The sequence below is a fragment of the Erpetoichthys calabaricus genome, chromosome 9 (assembly GCF_900747795.2).
Source record: "Erpetoichthys calabaricus chromosome 9, fErpCal1.3, whole genome shotgun sequence".
Taxonomy (NCBI): Eukaryota; Metazoa; Chordata; class Cladistia; order Polypteriformes; family Polypteridae; genus Erpetoichthys; species Erpetoichthys calabaricus.
The window spans coordinates 4,688,058-4,712,693 of NC_041402.2; the positions used below are offsets into that span (position 1 = coordinate 4,688,058).

The window sequence follows — 24,636 nt, forward strand, 5'->3', positions numbered from 1 at the left end:
ATTGTAGAACAGGTTAATATTGAAAGTCGACTTTTTCTGCTTGTTTGACAGATTTCGCTTTTTGCTTTGTCAGCGTAATCACTGCACTCGGTGCCTCGACGTTATTCAGTTGCAGATCTGCTGACCAGGTGGTTTGCTTTATTTTCCTTACAAGAATATATAAAAAGGCAGAATGTGGCCGTAGAGATGTAGCAGTTAAGCCTTCATTGACTTTAATCATTAAAATCTGATTTCCGCACACCAGTCACCCCTGTCCTGTTCTGCTGTAACCCACAGAGTCACAAGCAGTCGCTTCTTAATGGCGTGATGCCGCTCTACCAGCGAAACAGAAGATCAGTCAAGGTGGAACAGAAAACCAAAGCGCTTACCCTGTCTCCTTTTATTCCCATGTCACCCTTGAATCCTGGGAAGCCATCTTCTCCCTGGAAAGAACGAAAGGAAACAAGTCACAAAAGTAGTACAAGTCGAGAAATAGAGAAATGACAAATTGTACTTGGACACACACACACCCGCCGAGAACTTTAGTCGAATTAATTCTCTACGCCGAGTGTGTCTAGGAAATGAATGTGGACGGTTGCTATGGAAACAGCCGCTAAATCAGGGCTGCCACTTGCCGCTTTATGTATTTTCTTAAAGAGAGGACCTGCGTGTGAGACTCACTACAGAATACAATCCTCCCATCGTCGGCATATGTGGTAAGCAAACACGAGTTCAGCAATAATCTGACGATTAACACAGGAACAATCATCTTCTACTAAAGCTTTCCATGTGGCGTGGCTACATTTGACCCGCCTTCTTCTTCTTCTTCTCTCTCGTGTTCTTCCTCGCCTGATACCCCATTTTTTTTTCTTAGACTCCTGGCCCCCCATTCCATACAGCCCACCCATTTTCAGTTTGAACAAATGGTGGTGTGCTCAGCCCAGCACTCTTCATGTTATTTACGCATGATTGCTCTGCCATCCAGGCCACAAATATGGCTGGGAAGTTTGCGGATGATACAACCATGGTGGGTCTCATATCAGACAATGATGAGACTCATTATATAGAGAGGAGATACAACACCTAGCACTATGGTGCTCAGCCAACAACCCCATCTTAAACACCAGCAAGACCAAAGAGATCATTGTGGACTACAGGTGCTGGTCATAAAATTAGAATATCATCACAAAGTTGATTTATTTCAGTAATTCCACGATCCCCTGTGCTGTTCTCACCACCCGTGCCAAGTCCTTCCTGTCCTGTGCTGTGCAGCTGCCGTCCCACACGGTCATACTTGCTTTCTATAGCAGATCTGTAGAAGTTTATGAGCAGCCGAGAGGAGAATCCAGCAGGTCTCATCTTCCTGAGGAAGAAGTTGGGCCTTCTTTACCAGGTGAGATGTGTTCAAAAACCAGGTCAGATCTGATGTGACGTGGATACCCAAGAACTTGATACTGTATTGTCCACACACATTACAGGCTCCTCACGTATGAATATAGGAGCATGTTCTGTTCTTCTGGACCTCCTATACAGGTGCCTGTCATAAAATTAGAATATCATGACAAAGTTGATTTATTTCAGGAATTCCATTCAAAAAGTGAAACTTGTGTCTTAGATTCATTCATTACACACAGACTGCTGTATTTCAAATGTTTATTTCTTTTAATGTTGATGATTATAACTGACAACTAATGAAAGTCCCAAATTCAGTATCTCGGAAAATTAGAATCTCAGTTAAGACCAATGCAAAAAAAGGATTTTTAGAAATGTTGGCCAACTGAAAGGTATGAATATGAAAAGTATGAGCATGTACAGCACTCAATATTTAGTTGGGGCTCCTTTGTCCTGGATTACTGCAGCAATGCGGTGTGGCATGGAGTCGCTCAGTCTGTGGCACTGCTCAGGTGTTATGAGAGCCCATGTTGCTCTGATAGTGGCCTTCAGCTCTTCTGAATTGTTGGGTCTGGCGTATTGCATCTTCCTCTTCACAATACCCCATAGATTTTCTATGGGGTTAAGGTCAGGCGAGTTTGCTGGCCAATCAAGGACAGGGATACCATGGTCCTTAAACCAGGTACTGGTAGCTTTGGCACTGTATGCAGGTGCCAGGTCCTGTTGGAAAATGAAATCTGCATCTCCATAAAATTCGTCAGCAGCAGGAAGCATGAAGTTCTCTAAAACTTCCTGGTAGACGGCTGCATTGACCTTGGACCTCAGAAAGCACAATGGACCAACACCAGCAGATGACATGGCACCCCAAACCATCACTGACTGTGGAAACTTTACACTGGACCTCACGCAACGTGGATTCTGTGCCTCTCCTCTCTTCCTCCAGACTCCGAGACCTTGATTTCCAAAGGAAATGCAAAATTTACTTTCATCAGAGAACATAACTTTGGACCACTCAGCAGCAGTCCAAAGGCGAGACGCTTCTGACGCTGTCTCTTGTTCAAGAGTGGCTTGACACAAGGAATGCGACAGCTGACACCCATGTCTTGCATACGTCTGTGTGTGGTGGTTCTTGAAGCACTGACTCCAGCTGCAGTCCACTCTTTGTGAATCTCCCCCACATTTTTGTTTCACAATCCTCTCCAGGGTGCGGTTATCCCTATTGCTTGTCCACTTTTTTCTACCACATCTTGTCCTTCCCTTCGCCTCTCTGTTAATGTGCTTGGACACAGAGCTCTGTGAACAGCCAGCCTCTTTAGCAATGACCTTTTGTGTCTCGCCCTCCTTGTGCAAGGTGTCAATGGTCGTCTTTTGGACAACTGTCACGTCAGCAGTCTTCCCCATGATTGTGTAGCCTACAGAACTCGACTGAGAGACCATTTAAAGGCTTTTGAGTTAATTAGCTGATTAGAGTGTGGCACCAGGTGTCTTCAATATTGAACCTTTCCACAATATTCTAATTTTCCGAGATACTGAATTTGGGACTTTCATTAGTTGTCAGTTATAATCATCAACATTAAAAGAAATAAACATTTGAAATACATCAGTCTGTGTGTAATGAATGAATCTAAGATACAAGTTTCACTTTTTGAATGGAATTACTGAAATAAATCAACTTTGTCATGATATTCTAATTTTATGACAGGCACCTGCATAGGAGGTCCAGAAGAACAGAACATGCTCCTATTTTCATACATGAGGAGCCTGTAATGTGTGTGGACAATACAGTATCAAGTTCTTGAGTATCCACGTCACATCGGATCTGACCTGGTCTTTGAACCCATCTCACCTGCTAAAGAAGGCCCAACAAAGACTCTTTTTCCTCAGGAAGATGAGACCTGCTGGATTCTCCTCTCGGCTGCTCATAAACTTCTACAGATCTGCTATAGAAAGCAAGTATGACAGTGTGGGACGGCAGCTGCACAGCACAGGACAGGAAGGACTTGGCACGGGTGGTAAGAACAGCACAGGGGATCGTAGGAAGTCCTCTCCTAGACCTGGACTCTGTATATGCTGGAAGGGTGCAGAAGAGGGCCAAATGTATAGCGGCGGATCTCACTCATCCGGGAAATGGACTGTTTGAACCACTGCCTTCAGGAAAGCGGTACAGAAACATAAAAACACATACCAGCAGACTGAAACACAGCTTTATCCCCAGAGCTGTGAAGTCCATCTGCCCCTGCTGATACCCCCACATACATCTTCATCTACCTCTAACCTGCCCCCCTGTAGACACACACACGCACTTTCCCTCGTAATCCTCCCCTGCAGACCCACGCACACAGATCAGTGGTCTCTCCAGGCGTACTACCTCAGGAAAAGTCTGGACTTGATGATGTTTTATTGCTGTTGTCTTTTATACGTATTATGTTTATTTTATTATTTATAGTGTATTGTGTATTTAAGTATTCTGCCTTGAAGCCGAGTCCTACCAACAAAAAAATTTAGTTATGTGTATGCATGACAATAAAGAATTCTACTACTCTTCTCCTCCATATCCATGATTCCTCTGATGACATTGTTCTCCTGTCTTCTCATTATATGCCCTTTCCACTTTAACCTTCTTTCTGCTATTTTATTTGGGGATTTCTCCAACTTTACCTGGACTTCTGATTCTCTATTTCTGATCTGACCAGGATTTGTTGCTCCACACGTCCATCTGAACATCTTCATTTCAGTGCAATCAAGTTTGCTTTCATGCACAATTTTAACTAATCAGGTTTTTGATCCACACAACAATGCTGGTCTGTCCTCTGCTTCTTACATTTTAATTCTCTGTCTTGTATTAATTCTTCAGCCACTTAATGACAGCCCCATGTGTCCTCCCTGACTGCATTCTACGCTTGATTTCCAGATCTTCCTCTTGGAACACATTTAGCCACAAGCTCATTCCACCACCGTGTGCTAAGCTAAGCAGGACCTCTAGGTGTCTATTCTACCACTGGTATCAGGCAATTCAGTTCCTCCACCTGATGTATTTGTAAAGTTTATTTTGATTTATTTATTGATTGGATGAATTATCTGTCCTAGGAGTCTGTATTCTTGTTTTTATGTTCCTGCTGCTGTATGCATCTGAATTTTGCCATGAGATTAAAAATGTTTATCTAATCTAATGAGGAGTGGACATTAATAAACTGGTGTGGCATCATCTCCAAGAACGTCAACGAGACGAGATCGGCATCCACTGAACTGACAGAAACGTGGAGCCACCTGAGGAAGACAGCAAGTGATGAGAAGAGCAGACCTACCTTTTCACCTTTGTTTCCCTTCAAGCCTCGGATGCCATCAGCACCCTGAAAACGAAACAAGAAACAAGACATAAGAAGAAGTGACAGGCAGACAATACTGTAGACAATAATCTACTCACGGAAATAAAATAAAACAATACAACAGTGTGCCTGATGACTTATTTTAACGTGAAATAAATTTAATTAAAGAATGTTCAGATATTGTGAGGCTCAATGTTGGTTTGTCAGTAGGAGACAAAAGTAGAGATAGAGCAGAAAGGCACTATATAATAGATAGATAGATAGATAGATAGATAGATAGATAGATAGATAGATAGATAGATAGATAGATAGATAGATAGATAGATAGATAGATAGATAGATAGATAGATAGATAGATAGATAGATAGATAGATGTGAAAGGCACTATATGATAGATAGATAGATAGATAGATAGATAGATAGATAGATAGATAGATAGATAGATAGATAGATAGATAGATAGATAGATGTGAAAGGCACTATATGATAGATAGATAGATAGATAGATAGATAGATAGATAGATAGATAGATAGATAGATAGATAGATGTGAAAGGCACTATATGATAGATAGATAGATAGATAGATAGATAGATAGATAGATAGATAGATAGATAGATAGATAGATAGATAGATAGATAGATAGATAGATAAGAAAGGCACTATATGATAGATAGATAGATAGATAGATAGATAGATAGATAGATAGATAGATAGATAGATAGATAGATAGATAGATAGATAGATAGATAGATAGATAGATAGATGTGACAGGCACTATATGATAGATAGATAGATAGATAGATAGATAGATAGATAGATAGATAGATAGATAGATAGATAGATAGATAGATAGATAGATAGATAGATAGATGTGAAAGGCACTATATGATAGATAGATAGATGTGTCAGGAACTATATGATAGATAGATAGATAGATAGATAGATAGATAGATAGATAGATAGATAGATAGATAGATAGATAGATAGATAGATGTGAAAGGCACTATATAATAGATAGATAGATAGATAGATAGATAGATAGATAGATAGATAGATAGATAGATAGATAGATAGATAGATAGATAGATAGACATGAAAGGCACTATATAAAAGATAGATAGATAGATAGATAGATAGATAGATAGATAGATAGATAGATAGATAGATAGATAGATAGATGTGAAAGGCACTATATAATAGATAGATAGATAGATAGATAGATAGATAGATAGATAGATAGATAGATAGATAGATAGATAGACATGAAAGGCACTATATAAAAGATAGATAGATAGATAGATAGATAGATAGATAGATAGATAGATAGATAGATAGATAGATAGATAGATAGATAGATAGATAGATAATAATAATACATTTTCTTTATATAGCGCCTTTCCCATGATAGATAGACAGACAGACATGAAAGGCACTATATAAAAGACAGATAGATAGATAGATAGATAGATAGATAGATAGATAGATAGATAGATAGATAGATAGATAGATAGATAGATGTGAAAGGCACTATATGATAGATAGATAGATAGATAGATAGATAGATAGATAGATAGATAGATAGATAGATAGATAGATAGATAAGAAAGGCACTATATGATAGATAGATAGATAGATAGATAGATAGATAGATAGATAGATAGATAGATAGATAGATAGATAGATAGATAGATGTGAAAGGCACTATATGATAGATAGATGTGACAGGAACTATATGATAGATAGATAGATAGATAGATAGATAGATAGATAGATAGATAGATAGATAGATAGATAGATAGATAGATGTGAAAGGCACTATATAATAGACAGATGTCAGCGCTCTTATATTTAACTGACTAATGAATTCAGAGTTTGCCCTTGAAATCTCATCAGGTTGGCTAATCGTTTGGTTTGAAAGCTGAGTATTTGAATGTTATTATAATTCCAATATTGCTGTACAGTTTCAGTGAAATATTGCACACTTTGGCATATGGAGTATGTCATTTGAATGTCATATATCCACACTTATTACACACAAAAAATGAAAACAAAAAGCTCATTTAATCCTAAGGACTAATGGTTGATTCATCTGCGTGATGCCATAACGCTGTCAGGCGGCTCTGATGATGCATGTCGATGGTTTTAGAATTTGACACGTAGCTGACATTCTGTATACCTGTGGTTTGTTTGTGGTGTTTATTGTAAAGTTTACTACAAAAGTTCATTTAAGAAGTTCAAATTGAACTCTTCTCTCAGGTAAAGGACGGCTGAGCCTAAATCAAATAAAACAAATCTTTTATTCCAGAACCAAAAACAAATTCTGGCAAATGGCCAAGGTGGGCCCAGTTCACAAACAAATTCATCCCATGATGCCCTCATTTTTTATGTTATTTTTCGTTACGCTTTCACTCATTTCTACAGAATTCAGGAAGCAAATCCACAATCGATCCCAGATTATCCTGAGTGGAAAGAAACTAACATTTGCCATCACACAGGAGTCCAGAGACGTCCAGATAAGAAAATGAAATCTGCTGCCATTGCTTACAGTTGGATGCCATGCTCAGAGTTATCAGGCGCAATATTATCACATGTGACAGCAGTGACATCTTTAACCAGCATGCCAGTCCAGTTGTGGTCATTAGTGAGTCTCCACATCTGGTAAGAGTGGGTCAGAGAAACGTGCTGATATCAAGTTGCTGTGTTTTTATTAAACTCCTAATCATTGGCACATACAAACACAGTGTGAGAGAAGAGGACCAGCAGGTGAGACCAGAATTCCATTCTCTGTCGCCTCTGAACTAACCGCGCTGTTTATTCCAGGAGCACGTTTAACAGTCAAGACGTGGCGTTCTAGAGGGAGAAATAAAGCATCCGGGTAATTGACTGGATTTTCATTTTGTCACAAAGCAGCAGTCACGCAGTGTCCTACTGGAATGGGTCATGAGCTCGACTCGATGGGTCTGTCAGGCAATCACGCTCAAAAATGAAGAGTTGCGATCAAAAGAAGAACGCGGCGGGGAACTCACATCACCATACTCAGTGAAATGATAGAATGTGGATTCCTGCTGAAGGACAATTCATTTGGTGTTAAAACAGTGCCTTTAGGTGACATGATGGCACAGTGGTTAGGTCTAGGAGGTGGCATTTGGGTCCAAGTCTGGAGTTCAAATGTTCACGTAGGACCCATGAAAGTGATTCTATTGGGAGAACCTTCATTGTGGCTGGACCACTGAGGCCGGACCCTCCTAGTCGGACTGAATTCATGATTGTGTTTTAAATTGTGTACGTATACCTTTTACTTCACAAAGAATTAAACAGTTAACAGGTCAGTCATTTGCAGGCTGGTTGTTCTTTAATTTTGGTGGCCTGACCTCCACGCTCTTCTGTGGTTAACCCCAGTTTGGCGTCTCTTGATCCTGCTGATGTTAATTTGCCTGATGGAGTTTAGGATGTTCTCTCACATTGGTGCCAAAGTTTTGTTACAAGTCTTATCTTCTATCGAGTATTGAACTAATAAGCACGTCAGCATTGTTCCTGCTCATACGTTTTAAATAAGTTTGACATCTGCTCACAGAACCAATCCCAGAATTCATAGTGCCTAAATACCCATGGATAATATTCACAATGTGTGACGTGTTTGTCTGTTTGTTTTCATATTCCAGCACCTACAGTGCCAAAGATGTGGTAGTGGTAGTAGCATTATTGTTACATAGGCAGGCGAGAAACTTGTTCATGGTCACAAAGGTGGGCAGAGGTAGAAACTGAACCAGCAACCTTCACGTTTGAAATCAAGTTGCTTAGCCAGCACAACACACTATCTACATCAAGCCTGTGGAACCTCACGTTTGCTAATGGCAACACCTCAAGGCGGTGGTTCTTAAACTTTTTTGTTCTTGCGACATAATGGTGTCCTTTTTGTGCCTCTTAGACCCCATAATTGATACTGAGAGTCATCCTGGGAGGTGGTGGTTGCCCGTGAAGAATCGTCGCCCCAACATTATCCTTGCGAGTCCCCCTTGAGGAATCACCATGGACAGTCAATCCCGACAAGAGGTCCCCCTTTGGAGAACCGCACACAAAGGATATTGGTTATACTGGATTACCCGCAAAAGTGCCTTGAGCATGGGAAAGGCGCTATATAAATAAAATGTATTATTATTATTATTAACAGGTCACTACACAAATCGTGCACGATTTCCCATTGATTACAGTTATGAATCACGTGACCTTAAATATGAAAACACGTGACTCAAAATGGGTTGCGACCCATAGTTTAAAAGCCTATGCCTCAGAGAAACACAAACGAGTGTTTTGTTAGTTGACGGGCGAGGTTTCTCTTGCGGTAAACTGACGTCCAAAGCTGGGTATTCGGCATGGTGCCTGATATGGCCGGGATGGACCCCACCCCCTGAACCAATACTGGGTAAGGTGCTCCAACAGTACACATTAGGCATCTAATGCAAGATCATTGTAATGAACAATGGCGTTTTTGGCTGTTAGAAGGGGTGGGGCCTGGCAAAGAAAGTGATGCTGTCCAAAGAGAGAGAGAGAAAGAGAGATGATGTCAGAAGGGGTGGAGCCATACGGAGAAAGAGACATTATCAAATGGGGAGGAGTATGAGAAAGAGAGAGATGATGTCAGAAGGGGTGGAGCCAAAAGGAGAAAGAGACATTATCAAATGGGGAGGAGTATGAGAAAGAGAGAGATGATGTCAGAAGGGGTGGAGCCATACAGAGAACGAGACATTATCAAATGGGGAGGAGTATGAGAAAGAGAGAGATGATGTCAGAAGGGGTGGAGCCATACAGAGAACGAGACATTATCAAATGGGGAGGAGTATGAGAAAGAGAGAGATGATGTCAGAAGGGGTGGAGCCACTTGTGAATGAGAGACAGAGAGGATGTAACAGTTAAACAGCAGCACTTACGAGATCCGTTTAAATCTTTCGGCCTGAGTTCGCAGCCACTCGCAATTTCGGGAAGGAGGCTGTCATGAATCAGTTGACGAATTTGGAGAAAGTGATGGCAGATAGTGGTGACTCTTATCCCATATGTGAGGGCAGGGAACACAGCAGACAAAAGAGCTGCATGGAAGGAGCCGTGGAAGATCAGAGCAGTGATTATGGCACTGGAGGGCGTCCGAGGAAGGAGACAACCAATAGGAGACCCGTCATTGTGGCTGGACCACAGAGGCCGGACCCTCCAAGTCGGACTGAATTAATGATTTAGTTTTTTAAATTGTGTACGTATACCTTTCACTTCACAAAGAATTAAACATTGTCACGCACGCGTGTTTAGGAGACAACTAAAGGGCTTGAGTACGTGTGATTCCACGCCGGACCAGGGGGTGGCGAAGTGCACTAATTCTCCCTCTCGATCTTTTGCAGACCATTCTAGGGAAATCCCTCCCGGCTCTGGGGCAGTCAATGACGTCACATCCGGTTCCGGTCCTGATGACATCACTTCCTCCACTGGCCTTTAAAGCTGCCATCTTGTGTATAGAGAATCAGTTCTGTTTTGGACTCTGTTATGTAAACATGACAACTCTTTTGAATCAATTTTGCAGCCGGGAACAATTATTAAGTGGCTTCCCCAAACCTTCTCAACGTCTTATGGTCATTTTTGTGACAAAAGTTAACAGGTCAGTCATTTGCAGGCTGGTTGTTCTTTAATTTTGGTGGCCTGACCTCCACGCTGTTCTGTGGTTAACCCCAGATTGGCGTCTCTTGATCCTGTTGATGTTAATTTGTCTGCTGGAGTTTAGGATGTTCTCTCACATTGGTGCCAAAGTTTTGTTATAAGGCTTCTCTTCTATCAAGTGTTGAACTAATAAGCACGTCAGCATTGTTCCTGGTCATACATTTTAAATAAGTTTGACATCTGCTCACAGAACCAATCCCAGAATGCAACTGGAAATTCATACTGCCTAAATACCCATGGATAATATTCACAATGTGTGACGTGTTTGTCTGTTGGTTTTCATATTCCAGCACCTACAGTGCCAAAGATGTGGTAGTGGTAGTAGTATTATTGTTACATAGGCAGGCGAGAAACTTGTTCATGGTCACAAAGGTGGGCAGAGGTAGAAACTGAACCAGCAACCTTCACGTTTGAAATCAAGTTGTTTAGCCAGCACACCACATTACGTGCATTAGGCCTGTGGAACCTCATGTTTGCTAATGGCAACACCTCAGGGAAGGAGCCGTGGAAGATCAGAGCAGTGATGATGGCACTGGAGGGCGTCCGAGGAAGGAGACAACCAAATAGCAAATCTCGCGTGAGGAAGCGACTCAGCATCGCACACTCTATTAGGCTACCAGCACCACATAACACGTACCTTTACACAAATTATGTTAAATGCGTGTCTGCGTGGGTTTCCTCCGGGCGCTCTGGTTTCCTCCCACAGTCCAAAGACATGCAGGTTAGGTGGATTGGCGATTCAACATTGGCCCTAGTGTGTGCTTGGTGTGTGTGTGTGGGTGTGTTTGTGTGTGTCCTGCGGTGGGTTGGCACCCTGCCTGGGATTGGTTCCTGCCTTGTGCCCTGTGTTGGCTGGGATTGGCTCCAGCAGACCCTCGTGACTCTGTGTTCAGATTCAGCGGGTTGGAAAATGGATGGATGGATGGATGCTTATTGGTCTTGACTGCCATATTGCATTTTTGGATTTTTTTTTTATTAACAACTTATTTTATATACTGAGACCTTTGTGTTCCATGTATTAATCTATTATTTGGTGTTTCATGTTTGATATTAGTTTGTATCCAATTTTTGCAATTTAATCTTTTTTAGTGCTGTTATTCCTGTTGTGCTCTTCTAAATATATGTGAAGCACTTTGAGTATGGGAAAGATGCTATATAAATAATGTATTATTGCATTGTTATTATCGATGGCCAAATAACTCTATAAAAAATTATATGCAATAAAGATCTATCAACATATTGTCATTAATAGCAATCTATTTAATTGTGGTTTATTGTCACGTGTGAAACTTTTACTTGCATGTGCATGTGCACTTATGGACATGGGATTTCTCAGTTTTTTTATTTTTAATAAATTTGCAAAAACCTCAAGTAAACTTTTTTCACGTTGTCATTATGGGGTGTTGTGTGTAGAATTCTGAGGAAAAAAATGAAATTGAATCCATTTTGGAATAAGGCTGTAACATAACAAAATGTGGAAATAGTGATGTGCTGGGAATACTTTCTGGATGCACTGTAGATATTAAAGGGACTGATCCTTGTGGGACTCCACAGGTGACAGTGTGGGTATGAGATTTAGTATCCCCCAAGGCCACATACTCAGTCCTGTCTGTAAGATAGGACTTGACCCACTTGAAAGCAATGCCAGAAAGTATGGTGAAGATGATGAAGGAGAATATTATGATCTACCGTATGAAAATGCAGCTGTAAGGTCCAGGAGGATAAGGAGTGATGGAGAGCCCTGGTCAGCAGCCATCAGGAGGTCATTGGTGACTCTGACCAGGGCTGTCTCTGTGCTGTGAGAAGTTCGGAAATCAGACTGAAATTTGTCAAACTATTTTCAAAAATTAATATGATAAACATGTCCTTCACTGTGAAAGGCGCTATATAAAATAAAACTAGATTTGTACTCAATACCTTGGGATCAACAGTACAGAGTAACAGGGAGAGTGGAAGAGAGGTGAAGAAGAGAGTGCAGGCAGGGTGGAGAAGAGTGTCAGGAGTGTCAGACGGGTATCAGCAAGAGTGAAAGGGAAGGTCTACAGGACGGCAGTGAGACCAGCTATGTTATATGGGCAGGAGACAGAGCTGGAGGTGGCAGAGTTAAAGATGCTAACATTTGCATTGGGTGTGATGAGGATGGACAGGATTAGAAATGAGGACATTAGAGGGTCAACTCAAGTGGGTGACAAAGTCAGAGAGGCGAGATTGCATTGGTTTGGACATGTGCAGAGGACAGATGAGGGGTATATTGGGTGATGGGAGCTAAGGATAGAGCTGACAGGAAAGAGGAGAAGAGGAAGGCCTAAGAGAAGGTTTATGGATGTGGTGAGAGAGGACATGCGGGTGACGGGTGTCACAGAACAAGATGGCGAGCACAGGAAGAGATGGAAGAAGATGATCTGCTGTGGCTACTGCTAACGGGAGCAGCTGAAAGAAGAAGAAGAAGACCTATCACTGATCTCTCTGGCAAAACAAGTCACAGTGTTGCGTTTTTGATAAATGTACACACATTTCCACAATGGGAAATAAAATATTTGTATGGTTTATAACCTTGCTGGCTGCAACCCCAGAATCGGATTAAGCAGGGCAGATAACGGATGGAGGGATGTTTAATTATTGTCTCTGGATGATTTTGCTATTATTAAAAAAGACAAGCAAAGCATTTAAAAATGAAAAATCTGCTTGTACGGCTGCACTTAATGAGATGATCCAGGCGTACACCCCCATTGCCACACAGAACAGTGCTTCTAGGTGTGATATTAAAAATAATAATAATATGTCACACTGTCCAATAAACTGGATATGCAATTAAAATGTAACATTACGAGATCGCAGTTACTTCTTAATTGCCCATCACATTGGACCCCCTGTATAGGGAAAACCTTGATGATGAGAGCCACAAATGGAAAAGATGGTGAAATAAAGTGTTTAATTGTATGCAGGCATTTTCCAAATCCAGAATGGTCATTTCCTTAAGAAAAAGCAACGCGTAAAGCTGGATATTTAAATGTCATTCTCTAGCAGGATCTCACCAAGCTTCAGATAAACTTCATTTCTGTTATCATTCAAACTTTAATGGTGCAAAACGACAAGCCTCGTGTATACCCTGCTACCCGTAAGGTCAGGCGTTCTCAAACCTCTTCTCGGCCCCTCACTCCTCAAAACATCTGATTTATGTTCACAACCCCAGCAAAAGTAATATCCCATTAGAAGTCAAATTTCTCATTTTTGAACCACAAACTGAACCACATACAGTACAGAAGGGCAAACAAATAAGCTTTAAAAAAAATAAAATTTAAATAAAGTAAAACCTTGGATTACAAGTAACTCGGCCTGTGAGTGTTTTGCAATACGAGCAAAAATTTGAACTTGATAAACGAGCGAGGTCGTGCAATATGATTAGTCCGTATACGCTTTGTCTGCCGAGTGTCACGTGATCACAACTGAGCCAATGGTTCTTCTCTCTCTCTCTCTCTCTCTCTCTCTCGCTGCAGGATTGTGGGTAATCGTCTCCCATGCTCTGTCTCAGTCGTAAAGTCAACATCCGTACGAGCAGATACTGTTTACTATAGCACTGTGCCCACGTGTGTGTGTGTAAGGCTTTTGTTTATTTTGTGTGCGAGCGATGAATTTGTTTAACGACAATGCAATGTCACATTTCCGCAAAATCCTCCAAAGGATGCAAAAGCAACTGTCATTGGAGAGGCTCCTTGTTAAAGTCGCAAACAAAGAAAAAGACTCCAGTGAGCCAACAGATAGCAGAGATTCCGTTGTCCTACACAATAACCCTCCTCCTCCTCCTCCTCCTCCTCCTCTCGTGTCCCTCACACCAGACACGACTCTTTTCAAAGGTAAAGTGAAGATTCATTTGTTTAATGTACTTTTACTTTACATTTTGTATTAATCATTTTTATATGACTATTTTTGGTGGAGGAATGGGGAAGTACAGGAGAGTATACAGAGGAAGAGGATGGCAAAGATGAAGTGGGATAGTCAGAGAGATGCAGAAAGCAGACAAGAGTACAAGGAGATAAGGTGCAAGATGAAGAGAGAGGTGGCGAAGGCTAAAGAAAAGGTGTATGAAGAGTTATATGAGAGGTTGGACACTAAGGAGGGAGAAAAGGACCGGTGGGCTACAGAGAGGGGCCGAGCTGGGAAAGATGTGAGGACCACAGCAAAACCATTTGCTTGCGCCTCTTGAGATACTCCATTGTCGATTTTGAAGTGTGTTTCAGATCATTATCTTTTTGTAGGACCCATCTTCTTTTTAACTTCCAACTTTTTTAATGATGGTATGTGCAGCAGGTTAGGGTGATAAAGGATAAAGATGGAAACGTGCTCACAAGTGAGGAGAGTGTGTTGAGCAGATGGAAAGAGGACTTTGAGAGGCTGATGAATGAAGAGAACGAGAGAGAGAAGAGGTTGGATGATGTGGAGATAGTGAATCAGGAAGTGCAATGGATTAGCAAGGAGGAAGGACAGCGGTGAAGAAGGTGAAGAATGGAAAGGCCGTTGGTCCAGAAGACATACCTGTGTAAGCATGGAGGTGTTTAGGAGAGATGGCAGTGGAGTTTTTAACCTGATTGTTTAACGGAATCTTGGAAAGTGAGAGGAGGCCTGAGGAGTGAAGAACAATTGTACTGGTGGGCTGATATTTAAGAATAAGGGGGATGTGCAGGACTGTAGTAACTACAGGGGGATAAAATTGATGAGCCACAGTATGAAGTTATGGGAAAGAGTAGTGGAAGCTCAGTTAAGAAGTGAGGTGATGATTAGTGAGCAGCAGGATGGTTTCATGCCAAGAAAGAGCACCACAGATGTGATGTTTGCTCTGAGGATGTTGATGGAGAAGTAGAGAGAAGGCCAGAAGGAGTTGCATTGTGTCTCTGTGGACCTGAAGAAAGCTTATGACAGAGTGACTGAGAGGAGCTGTGGTATTGTATGAGGAAGTCGGGAGTGGCAGAGAAGTACGTAAGAGTGGTAGAGGATATGAAGTGTGACCATGGTGAGATCTGCAGTAGGAGTGACGGAGGTCGGATTACATTAGGGATCGGCTCTGAGCCCTTTCTTATTTGTAATGGTGATCGACAGGTTGACAGACGAGATTAGACAGGAGTCCCCGTGGACTGTGATGTTTGCTGATGACATTGTGAGCAGATGGAGGAGACCCTGGAGAGGTGGAGATATGAGAGGAGAGGAATGAAGGTCAGTAGGACCAACAAGACAGAATACATGTGTGTGAATGAGAGGGAGGTCAGTGGAATGGTGAGGATGAAGGAGTAGAGTTGGCGAAGGTGGATGAGTTTAAATACTTGGGATCAACAGTACAGAGTAATGGGGATTGTGGAAGAGAAGTGAAGAGGAGAGTGCAGGCAGGATGGAGTGGGTGGAGAAGAGTGTCAGGAGTGATTTGTGACAGACGGGTGTCAGCAAGAGTGAAAGGGAAGGTCTACAGGACAGTAGTGAGACCAGCTATGTTATATGGGGTGGAGACGGTGGCACAGGTGACACAGCTGGAGGTGGCAGAGTTAAAGATGCTAAGATTTGCATTGGGTGTGACGAGGATGGACAGGATTAGAAATGAGGACATTAGAGGGTCAGCTCAGGTGGGATGGTCGGGAGACAAAGTCAGAGAGGCGATATATTACGTTGGTCATGTGCAGAGGAGAGATGCTGGGTATACTGGGAGAAGGATGCTAAGGATAGAGCTGACAGGCAAGAGAAAACGAGGAAGGCCTAAGAGAAGGTTTATGGATGTGGTGAGAGAGGACATGCAGGTGATGGGTGTCACAGAACAAGATGATGAGGACAGAAAGATATGGAAGAAGATGATCTGCTGTGGAAACCCCTAACGGAAGCAGCTGAAAGAAGAAGATATGAATATTTCTGAGTTGTGGAACAAATCATCTGAGTTTCCATTATTGCTTATGGAGAAATTTACTTTGATATACATGGATTACAAGCATGTTTCCAGAACGAATTATGCTCGCAAACCAAGGCACCACTGTATAAACTGAGCAATTTACCTTTATAAATCTCAATAATCTTGTAAATGTGTCCACTGTGAAGCTTAGACGCTCGATTCATGAGCAGAATCAGGTGCCGCAACGAAATGACACACAATCAATGATCGAGGGGTTTGGGGCATTGGAGATTCCTGTGACACAATGGGCGCCAGCATGCACAGCTAAGTAATGAAACACAATCATCGAGACATGAACTGTCAACTGTGGGACCTTCCAAATCATGTCCAGTCAACTGAATTTACCACAGGTGGACTCCAATGAAGCTGCAGAAACATCTCAAGGATGATCAGGGGAAACAGGATGGACCTGAGCTCAGTTTCGAGCTTCATGGCAAAGGCTGTGAATACTTATGTACATGGGATTTCTCAGTTTTTTTATTTTTAATAAATTTGCAAAAATCTCAAGTACACTTTTTTCACATTGTCATTATGGGGTGTTGTGTGTAGAATTCTGAGGAAAAAATGAATTTAATCCATTTTGGAATAAGGCTGAAACATAACAAAATGTGGAAAAAGTGATGAAGCTCTGGGAATACTTTCTGGATGCACTGTACCTAAGGACCTAGCTAAGAGGCTAAGACTCTAATTGTACGCTGTTGTACGGAGATTGTATGGAAATAAATTGCTTTTCTTTAAACTTTAAACTTTAAGTGTTACATTTTTCAAAGTTTTCAGTACTGGAAAGAAAGCGTCAGTAACTTTGTATAATAGTATTTGTTACAGTGTGGCCCGCTGACACACGTATGGCAGTCGAAGCGGCCCACCAATGGTAGTGAGTTTGACATGCCTGCTCTAAAAGATGGCACATTTGTTCACATAGCAGTCCCATGCCAATGGTGTTCTTGTTTTAAATTCCAGCCCAGACCCCATACATGCCACATGTACATGACCCCCGTGTCAGTGTGGCTTTTCTGTGAGTATTGCATTGCTGTCCCAAATGCCAAAACGGGCAGATTAGGTTTACCTGGCAGTGTGGATATGTGCACAAGTGTACCAAGTACTCCAGCCCACCCGTAGACCCCGAACTGGAACACAACTGGCTTGGAAAATAAATGTCTTCTGGAAATCTCAATAAACTTTTTGTTTGTGGATTTTGTGTCTACACCTTATTAAAACATCCTGACAGATGTGTCCTGTAAATTTGAATTACAAAACCAGACACTCCAGCTCTACCTCGGCATCCCTAAAGCTTCTTATGGCGACAAGCACTATTTACTTGTCAATTCTGCAAAATGTTAAAGAGGAAAATTGCGCCTTCACAACAGCACTAGCCTTTTGAGAGCAGACAAAGGGGCGCAAGAGTCCTTACTTTAAGGCGCATTCAAATTCAATCTCAGCTAAATTTATTCAGTTGTGTCAGCACTGCAGCTGCCACCAGAAACGATGGCTAAGACAGAAACAGTTCATTCAAATCAAACTGGAATCTGAAATCAGCCCCACTGCCGGGGAAAAAAAAATTCTGGGACATTGTGATTCTATTCTTTGTCAATCTGTTCAACATCTTGGGCGTTGCCCATAGCACACCTTAAAGTGACCTCTTAATTTAGCGGGGCATCGGCTTCACAGGCCCTGCCTTGTGCCCAGAGCTTGTAGTTTAAAATACAAGGAGACCCTCCACTTAACTGTTTGGAGGTCCTCAAAGCCTCAAAATCAAAATTGCGGGAGGGTCCTCACTAAGTCCTCATTTAACTCTTTCAGGGCTGACGTTGACTTTTGTCGAATTTCGGGATAGAGGATAGTAATCGGCTGTAAACTACAACAAAACTCGCCCTTATGTTTTAGTTTGACTCTCTTTGCTTGAAGGAAAGTTCCGTACCTTTGTTGGTTTGACCTCGATTCCCTGCACGTACAGTAGTAGTGAAGAGCGAACAGCCTCTAAAATGGCAGCGACATCTTAAAGCAAATGCGCAAAGCAAAATACTCCATAGACGTTTGCACCTTTTTGACACTGGAGGACGATATTTCGTCCCATTGTGTACTGTAAGTATATTGTTAGGATGACAATAAAGCTCGACTTGACTTGACTTGATGTTTTACGTATTATTTCTGAATCAGACTTTGATTTTTTGGACTCTGAGTTTGATGCGAGTGATCTGGAGATGGAAAACGAAAATGAGGTAACCGCAACAGCCTATCGGTCCCCAGCTGATTGTTGTGCTGAACACATTCGTGTAGCGGATACGCCTACAGCAGCGTTTGCCTTGGAGGGGCACCACTTATGATGACAAACCATATTGCGTCACACTGCAACTGCCACCGTCGCCCGCCTGCTTTGCTAAGACAGATTGGTAGCCAGCCGGAAGTGCATTCACGCTGGCCATTGAGGCGCCACTGCTGCCAGAGATGCCAAACAGACGCCAACAGCAACCACAGCACATAGCAACAGACGTTTTATGTTGATTTCTGTGTGAAACCAGTGCATTGTGTTGAGTTTCTTGGAAAAAATATTAAGCCCTCAAAGAGTTAAATCACTAAGTGCCCATCAATGGGTTTATGAGAGTGTGATGTAGCAGAGAACTCTTCAGAGGATGGACAGGAAAGTGTCTGTTCTTGATATGGGTAGGGCCGTATTCTGGAGTGACAGCTTACTACTTCTTCTTTCGGCTGCTCCTGTTAGGAGTTGCCACAGCGGATCATCTTCTTCCATATCTTTCTGTCCTCGTCATCTTGTTCTGTCACACCCATCACCTACATGTCCTCTCTCAGCACATCCATAAACCTTCTCTTAGGCCTTCCTCTTCTCCCCTTTCCTGTCAGCTCTACCCTTAGCACCCTTCACCCAATATACCCCTCGTCTCTCCTCTGCACATGTCCAAACCAACGCAATCTCGCCTCTCTGAGTTTGAGTTTTTTGTTTTTGTTTTTTTTTTTTTTTTTTTTTCTGTCCACCCTGGCCATCGGACCTTACTCCTTTTCTATGTTAACTAATGTTGTCTTATTTTCATTTCTTATTTTGTCTGTTATTTTTCTTTTCTTCATTATGTAAAGCTACTTTTTGTATGAAAATGTGCTATAGAAATAAATGTTGTTGTTGTTGTTGTCTCCAAACAGTCCAACCTGAGCTGACCCTCTAATATCCTCATTTCTAATCCTGTCCATCCTCATCACGCCCAATGCAAATCTTAGCATCTTTAACTCTGCCACCTCCAGCTGTGTCTCCTGTGCCACCGTCTCCAGCCCATATAACATAGCTGGTCTCACTACCGTCCTGTAGACCTTCACTGTCACTCTTGCTGATACCCGTCTGTCACAAATCACTCCTGACACTCTTCTCCACCCACTCCACCCTGCCTGCACTCTCTTCTTCACTTCTTTTCACAATCCCTGCTACTCTGTACTGTTGATCCCTAGTATTTAAACTCCTCCACCTTCACCAAGTCTACTCCCTCATCCTCACCATTCCACTGACCTTCCTCTCACTCACATACATGTATTCTGTCTTGGTGGTCCTACTGACCTTCATTCCTCTCCTCTCATATCTCCACCTCTCCAGGGTCTCCTCAGCCTATCGCTACAGATCACATTGTCATCAGCAAACATCACAGTCCACAGGGACTCCTGTCTAATCTCATCTGTCAGCCTGTCCATCACCATTGCAGATAAGAAAGGACTCAGAGCCGATCCCTGATGTAATCCCACCTCTGTCACTCCTACTGCAGACCTCACCACGGTCACACTTCATATCCTCTACTATTCTCACGTACTTCTCTGCCACTCCCGACGTCCTCATACAATACCACAGCTCCTCTCTCCTCACCCTGTCATTTGCTTTCTCCAGGTCCACAAAGACGCAATGCAACTCCTTCTGGCCTTCTCTAAACTTCTCCATCAACATTCTCAGAGCAAACATCTCATCTGTGGTGCTCTTTCTTGGCATGAAACCATCCTGCTGCTCACCAATTATCACCTCACTTCTTAACTGAGCTTCCACTACTCTTTCCCATAACTTCATGCTGTGGCTCATCAATGTTATCCCCCTGTAGTTACTGCAGTCCTGCACACCCCCCTTATTCTTAAATATCGGCCCACCAGTACACTTCTTCTCCACTTCTCAGGCCTCCTCTCACTTTCCAAGATTCCATTAAACAATGTGGTTAAAAACTCCACTGCCATCTCTCCTAAACACCTTCATGCTTCCACAGGTATGTCATCTGGACCAACGGCCTTTCCATTCTTCATCCTCTTCATCGCTGTCCTTACTTCCTCCTTGCTAATCCATTGCACTTCCTGATTCACTATCTCCACATCATCCAACCTCTTCTCTCTCTCATTCTCTTCATTCATCAGCCTCTCAAAGTCCTCTTTCCATCTGCTCAACACACTCTCCTCACTTGTGAGTCCGTTTCCATCTTTATCCTTTATCACCCTAACCTGCTGCATGTCTTTCCCAACTCGGCCCCTCTCTGTAGCCCACAGGTCCTTTTCTCCCTCTTTAGTGACTTCCTCATACAATACCACAGCTCCTCTCAGTCACCCTGTCATTTTCTTTCTTCAGGTCCACAAGGATGCAATGCAACTCCTTCTGGCCTTCTCTAAACTTCTCCATCAACATCCTCAGAGCAAACATCTCATCTGTGGTTCTCTTTCTTGGCATGAAACCATCCTGCTGCTCACTAATCATCACCTCCCTTCTTAACTGAGCTTCCACTACTCTATCCCATAACTTCATGCTGTGGCTCATCAATTTTATCCCCCGTAGTTACTACAGTCCTGTATATCCCCCTTATTCTTAATTTTATTTTATTTTATTGAGTGACAGCTTACTAGGTAGGACTAAATGCTTAAGTGGCAGATGGCTGGCAATGACTAGAAACTTGAGTGGCTAAGGCAGGGTAGAACTGCATGCTTGAGTGGCAGTATACTGGGCAGGGCTGGATGCTCGAGTGGCAGCAGCCCTCAATATGGTGAAATGCTTGAGTGATATTGCTAGATACCTGAGTGGCAGGACTAAATGCTTGAGTGTCAACAGACTGGGCAAGGCTAGAAATGTAAGTGGCTAAGGCTGGGAAGAATTGGAGGAAGAAGTGGCAGCAGGGTGTGTGGGGCTAAACGCTTGAGTGGAAGTAGGCTAGACTAGATGTTTGAGCCACAGCAGGGTGGGCAGGGCTAGGTGCTTGAGTGGCAGCAATCTGAGTATGGCTGTATGCTTGAATGGCGGCTGGATGGGTGGAGTTGGACACTTGAGTGGCAGCAGGCTGGCCTAGATGGTCAAGTCGAAGCAGGCGGGGTAGGGCTACCTGTATGAGTAGCAGAAGAGTGGGCAGGGAATGCTTGAGTGGCCAAAACTTGAGTTGTAGCAGAGAGGGTAGGGCAAGATGCTTGAATGGCAGCAGGCTGGGGGTGACGCTTGAATGGCATATGAGTCGGTCATTAGGGGCGCACTGGTCAGTTGCTGGGGGTGCATATTCACAGATCTCACATGTTAGTGCTTTTGGTCTTTCAGGTTTCTGAATTTTCAGCTAGTTTCACTTGACTTTGATTCGTTTCGCATTTTATTTTGAATTCTCTGTTCCCTAATCTCCTGTTTTTTGGCTTTTGGCATAATTCTGGTTTATAATTCTGTGTCACAATCCTTTTTAACAAAGTCCCTTTAGGCCTGTTTTGGCTAGGCATAGCAAAATTATTAAAAATAAGTGAAGGGACTGCGCTGCTGCCTTGCAGTTAGGTGGGTTCACTTCCCGGGTCCTCCCTGTGTGGAGTTTATAATAATAATAATAATAATAATAATAATACATTTTATTTATATAGCGCCTTTCCCATGCTCAAGGCACTTACAGAATATAATAAAGAACGGCAGAATATACAGTATATAGCATTGTACAAACCAGATAAATAAATAAAGAAGATTAAGACAGTAAATTCTGGAAAAAAACAGACAACATAATTGATGGTCTCACACACACATACAGGTTACATGAGCATCTTGACAGAGAAGTAAACTGAGAGAAGGGTAATAAAGTCAAGTAGAGCTAAAAGCCTTAATGAACAGATGAGTTTTGAGTTGTTTTTTAAAAGAATTCATGGAGTCAGCTGTCCTGATTAATTTCAGTAGGTCATTCCAGAGTCTGGGCGCTATACAGCTGAAGGCCCTGCTGTCACCCATGGAGTGTAGATTAGTGAGGGGCACAACAAGATTACCAGAATCAGAGGACCTTAGTGGGCGGGCAGGCACATAGTGATGGAGAAGGTCACTGATGTAGTTTGGCGTGAGGTTATTTAAGGCTTTGTATGTTATTAGTAGAATTTTATATTCGATTCTGTAGGACACAGGGAGCCAGTGAAGACGGAGCAGGATGGGTGTGATGTGCTCGCTACTGTTGGTTCGAGTAAGGACTCATGCAGCTGAGTTTTGAATAAGCTGGAGCTGTGATATAAGATTAGAAGGGGCACCTGCCAGTAGGGAATTACAATAATCGATGCGGGATGTGATAAAAGCATGGACAAGTTTCTCAGCATTAGAGAAGGAGAGGAAGGAGCGAACACGGGATATGTTACGGAGGTGAAAGTAAGAAAGTTTCTTAATGTGATTTATGTGGGCGGAATAAGTGAGGGAGGAATCAGTTTGCATGTTCTCCCCGTGTTTGCATGGGTTTTCTCCCACAGTCCAAAGACATGCAGGTTAGGTGCATTGGCGATCCTAAATTGTCCCCAGTGTGTGTGTGTCCTGAGCCCTGCCTGGGGTTTGTTCCTGCTTTGCGCCCTGTGCTGGCTGGGATTGTCTCCAGCAGACCCCTGTGTTAGGATATAGCTGGTTGTAAAATGGCTGCTTGACTGACTGAAAGGACTGTTTTGCTTTATTTACTCCTGATTAGCGATTCTACTTTTGACAGTCGTTCTCTATGACATTATCAGTATTGTGAACCCCTTGGACTCGTTTTTCTGGCCTTGTGTCATTAATTTCGCTAATCTCCAAGTTGAGCTCTTCTCCCATTTCCGTGCTCCTTCCCTCTGTTTACAAGTTTGGAATCACCAGGGATTGATTTGCATTATCTATTTACTAACCAAATAACTACTAAGAAAGTTATTTGCAGTGAACATCTTGCATTCGTAAGTCACATTGTAGCAGTGCTACTATTAGTTAGAACTGCATCTCCCAGCAGTCCCTGCAGGGGCTGTTGGGGTCAAAGGTGGTCAGAGGAGTTTAAAAGGAGGGCAGGTGGCCAAGGGAGAGAAAGGTGTTTTTTGTTGTTGAGTCTACCTGTCAGACTGCCTTCTGTTAATTCAGCCATATTTAATCGCTGTGTCCTGGATTGTATTTGTTGTTGGGGTCTGGATCATCTGTCTACCTTTGTGCTGAGGACTGTTTGTGGATTCACGGCTTTCCCTCAAGTATAGGAGCGCTGCTGAACAATCCATACAGTGTCTACCGGTAGGACTGTTTATTCTTTTCCTTACAGACATACAGATCTCTGGACTTACTCTCGTCATCTCTCATTACATCCGGTTTGATATTCCATGGACTTTGCTGTGTGGTGTTTGTGTTTATATGTTTATTGTAATATCACCGTAGGGGTACAGGGGTGGTATTAATTATATTATTTAATTTCATTACATTCTTTAATTGTTGTTATTCCCCAGTGTGCTTTGTTTTGTCTCTGTTTTTGAGTGTGTGCGGGTCGTGCCAAGGCTGGGAGCGTCCCTGGAATCCTCTATAAAAATAAATAAATCACCGTCATCTTGATGGTATGACCGCTACAACATGACCCCTATTGGTCAGGGCCATGAAGTTTAATTAGTGAGTTTAATTTACTTGAGGTTTAAGGTTTCTTGATTTCATCAACAAGAACACATGTCATTTACCTTCTCAGATGTACAGTGCATCCAGAAAGTATTCCCAGCGCATCACTTTTTCCACATTTTCTTATGTTACAGCCTTATTCCAAAATGGATTAAATTAAATTTTTTCCTCAGAATTCTGCACACAACACCCCATAACGACAACGTGAAAAAAGTTTACCTGAGATTTTTGCAAATTTATTAAAAATCAAAAAACTGAGAAATCCCATGTCCATAAGTATTCACAGCCTTTGCTCAATACTTTGTCGATGTACCTTTGGCAGCAATTCCAGCCTCAAGTCTTGTTGAATATGATGCCACAAGCTTGGCACACCTATCCTTGGCCAGTTTGGCCCATTCCTCTTTGCAGCACCTCTCAAGCTCCATCAGGTTGGATGGGAAGCATCGGTGCACAGCCATTTTAAGATCTCTC

The 24,636-nt window shown here is 42.4% G+C and overlaps 1 protein-coding gene and 1 long non-coding RNA gene across 4 annotated transcripts in view; one reads left to right on the top strand and one right to left on the bottom strand.

The window, feature by feature from the left end:
• Positions 1-24,636, bottom strand: part of LOC114643693 (collagen alpha-1(V) chain-like) — a 519,467-nt gene that overhangs the window by 124,834 nt on the left and 369,997 nt on the right. For all 3 annotated transcript variants that reach the window (XM_051931584.1, XM_051931585.1, XM_051931583.1), the window contains 2 exons: positions 4,677-4,721; positions 369-422 (listed from right to left, as the gene is read on the bottom strand). In XM_051931584.1, coding sequence (XP_051787544.1) covers positions 369-422; positions 4,677-4,721 — 99 coding nt within the window. The remainder of the gene's footprint in view (positions 1-368; positions 423-4,676; positions 4,722-24,636) is intronic.
• Positions 1-24,636, top strand: part of LOC127529105 (uncharacterized) — a 152,724-nt gene that overhangs the window by 88,328 nt on the left and 39,760 nt on the right. The window lies entirely within an intron of this gene.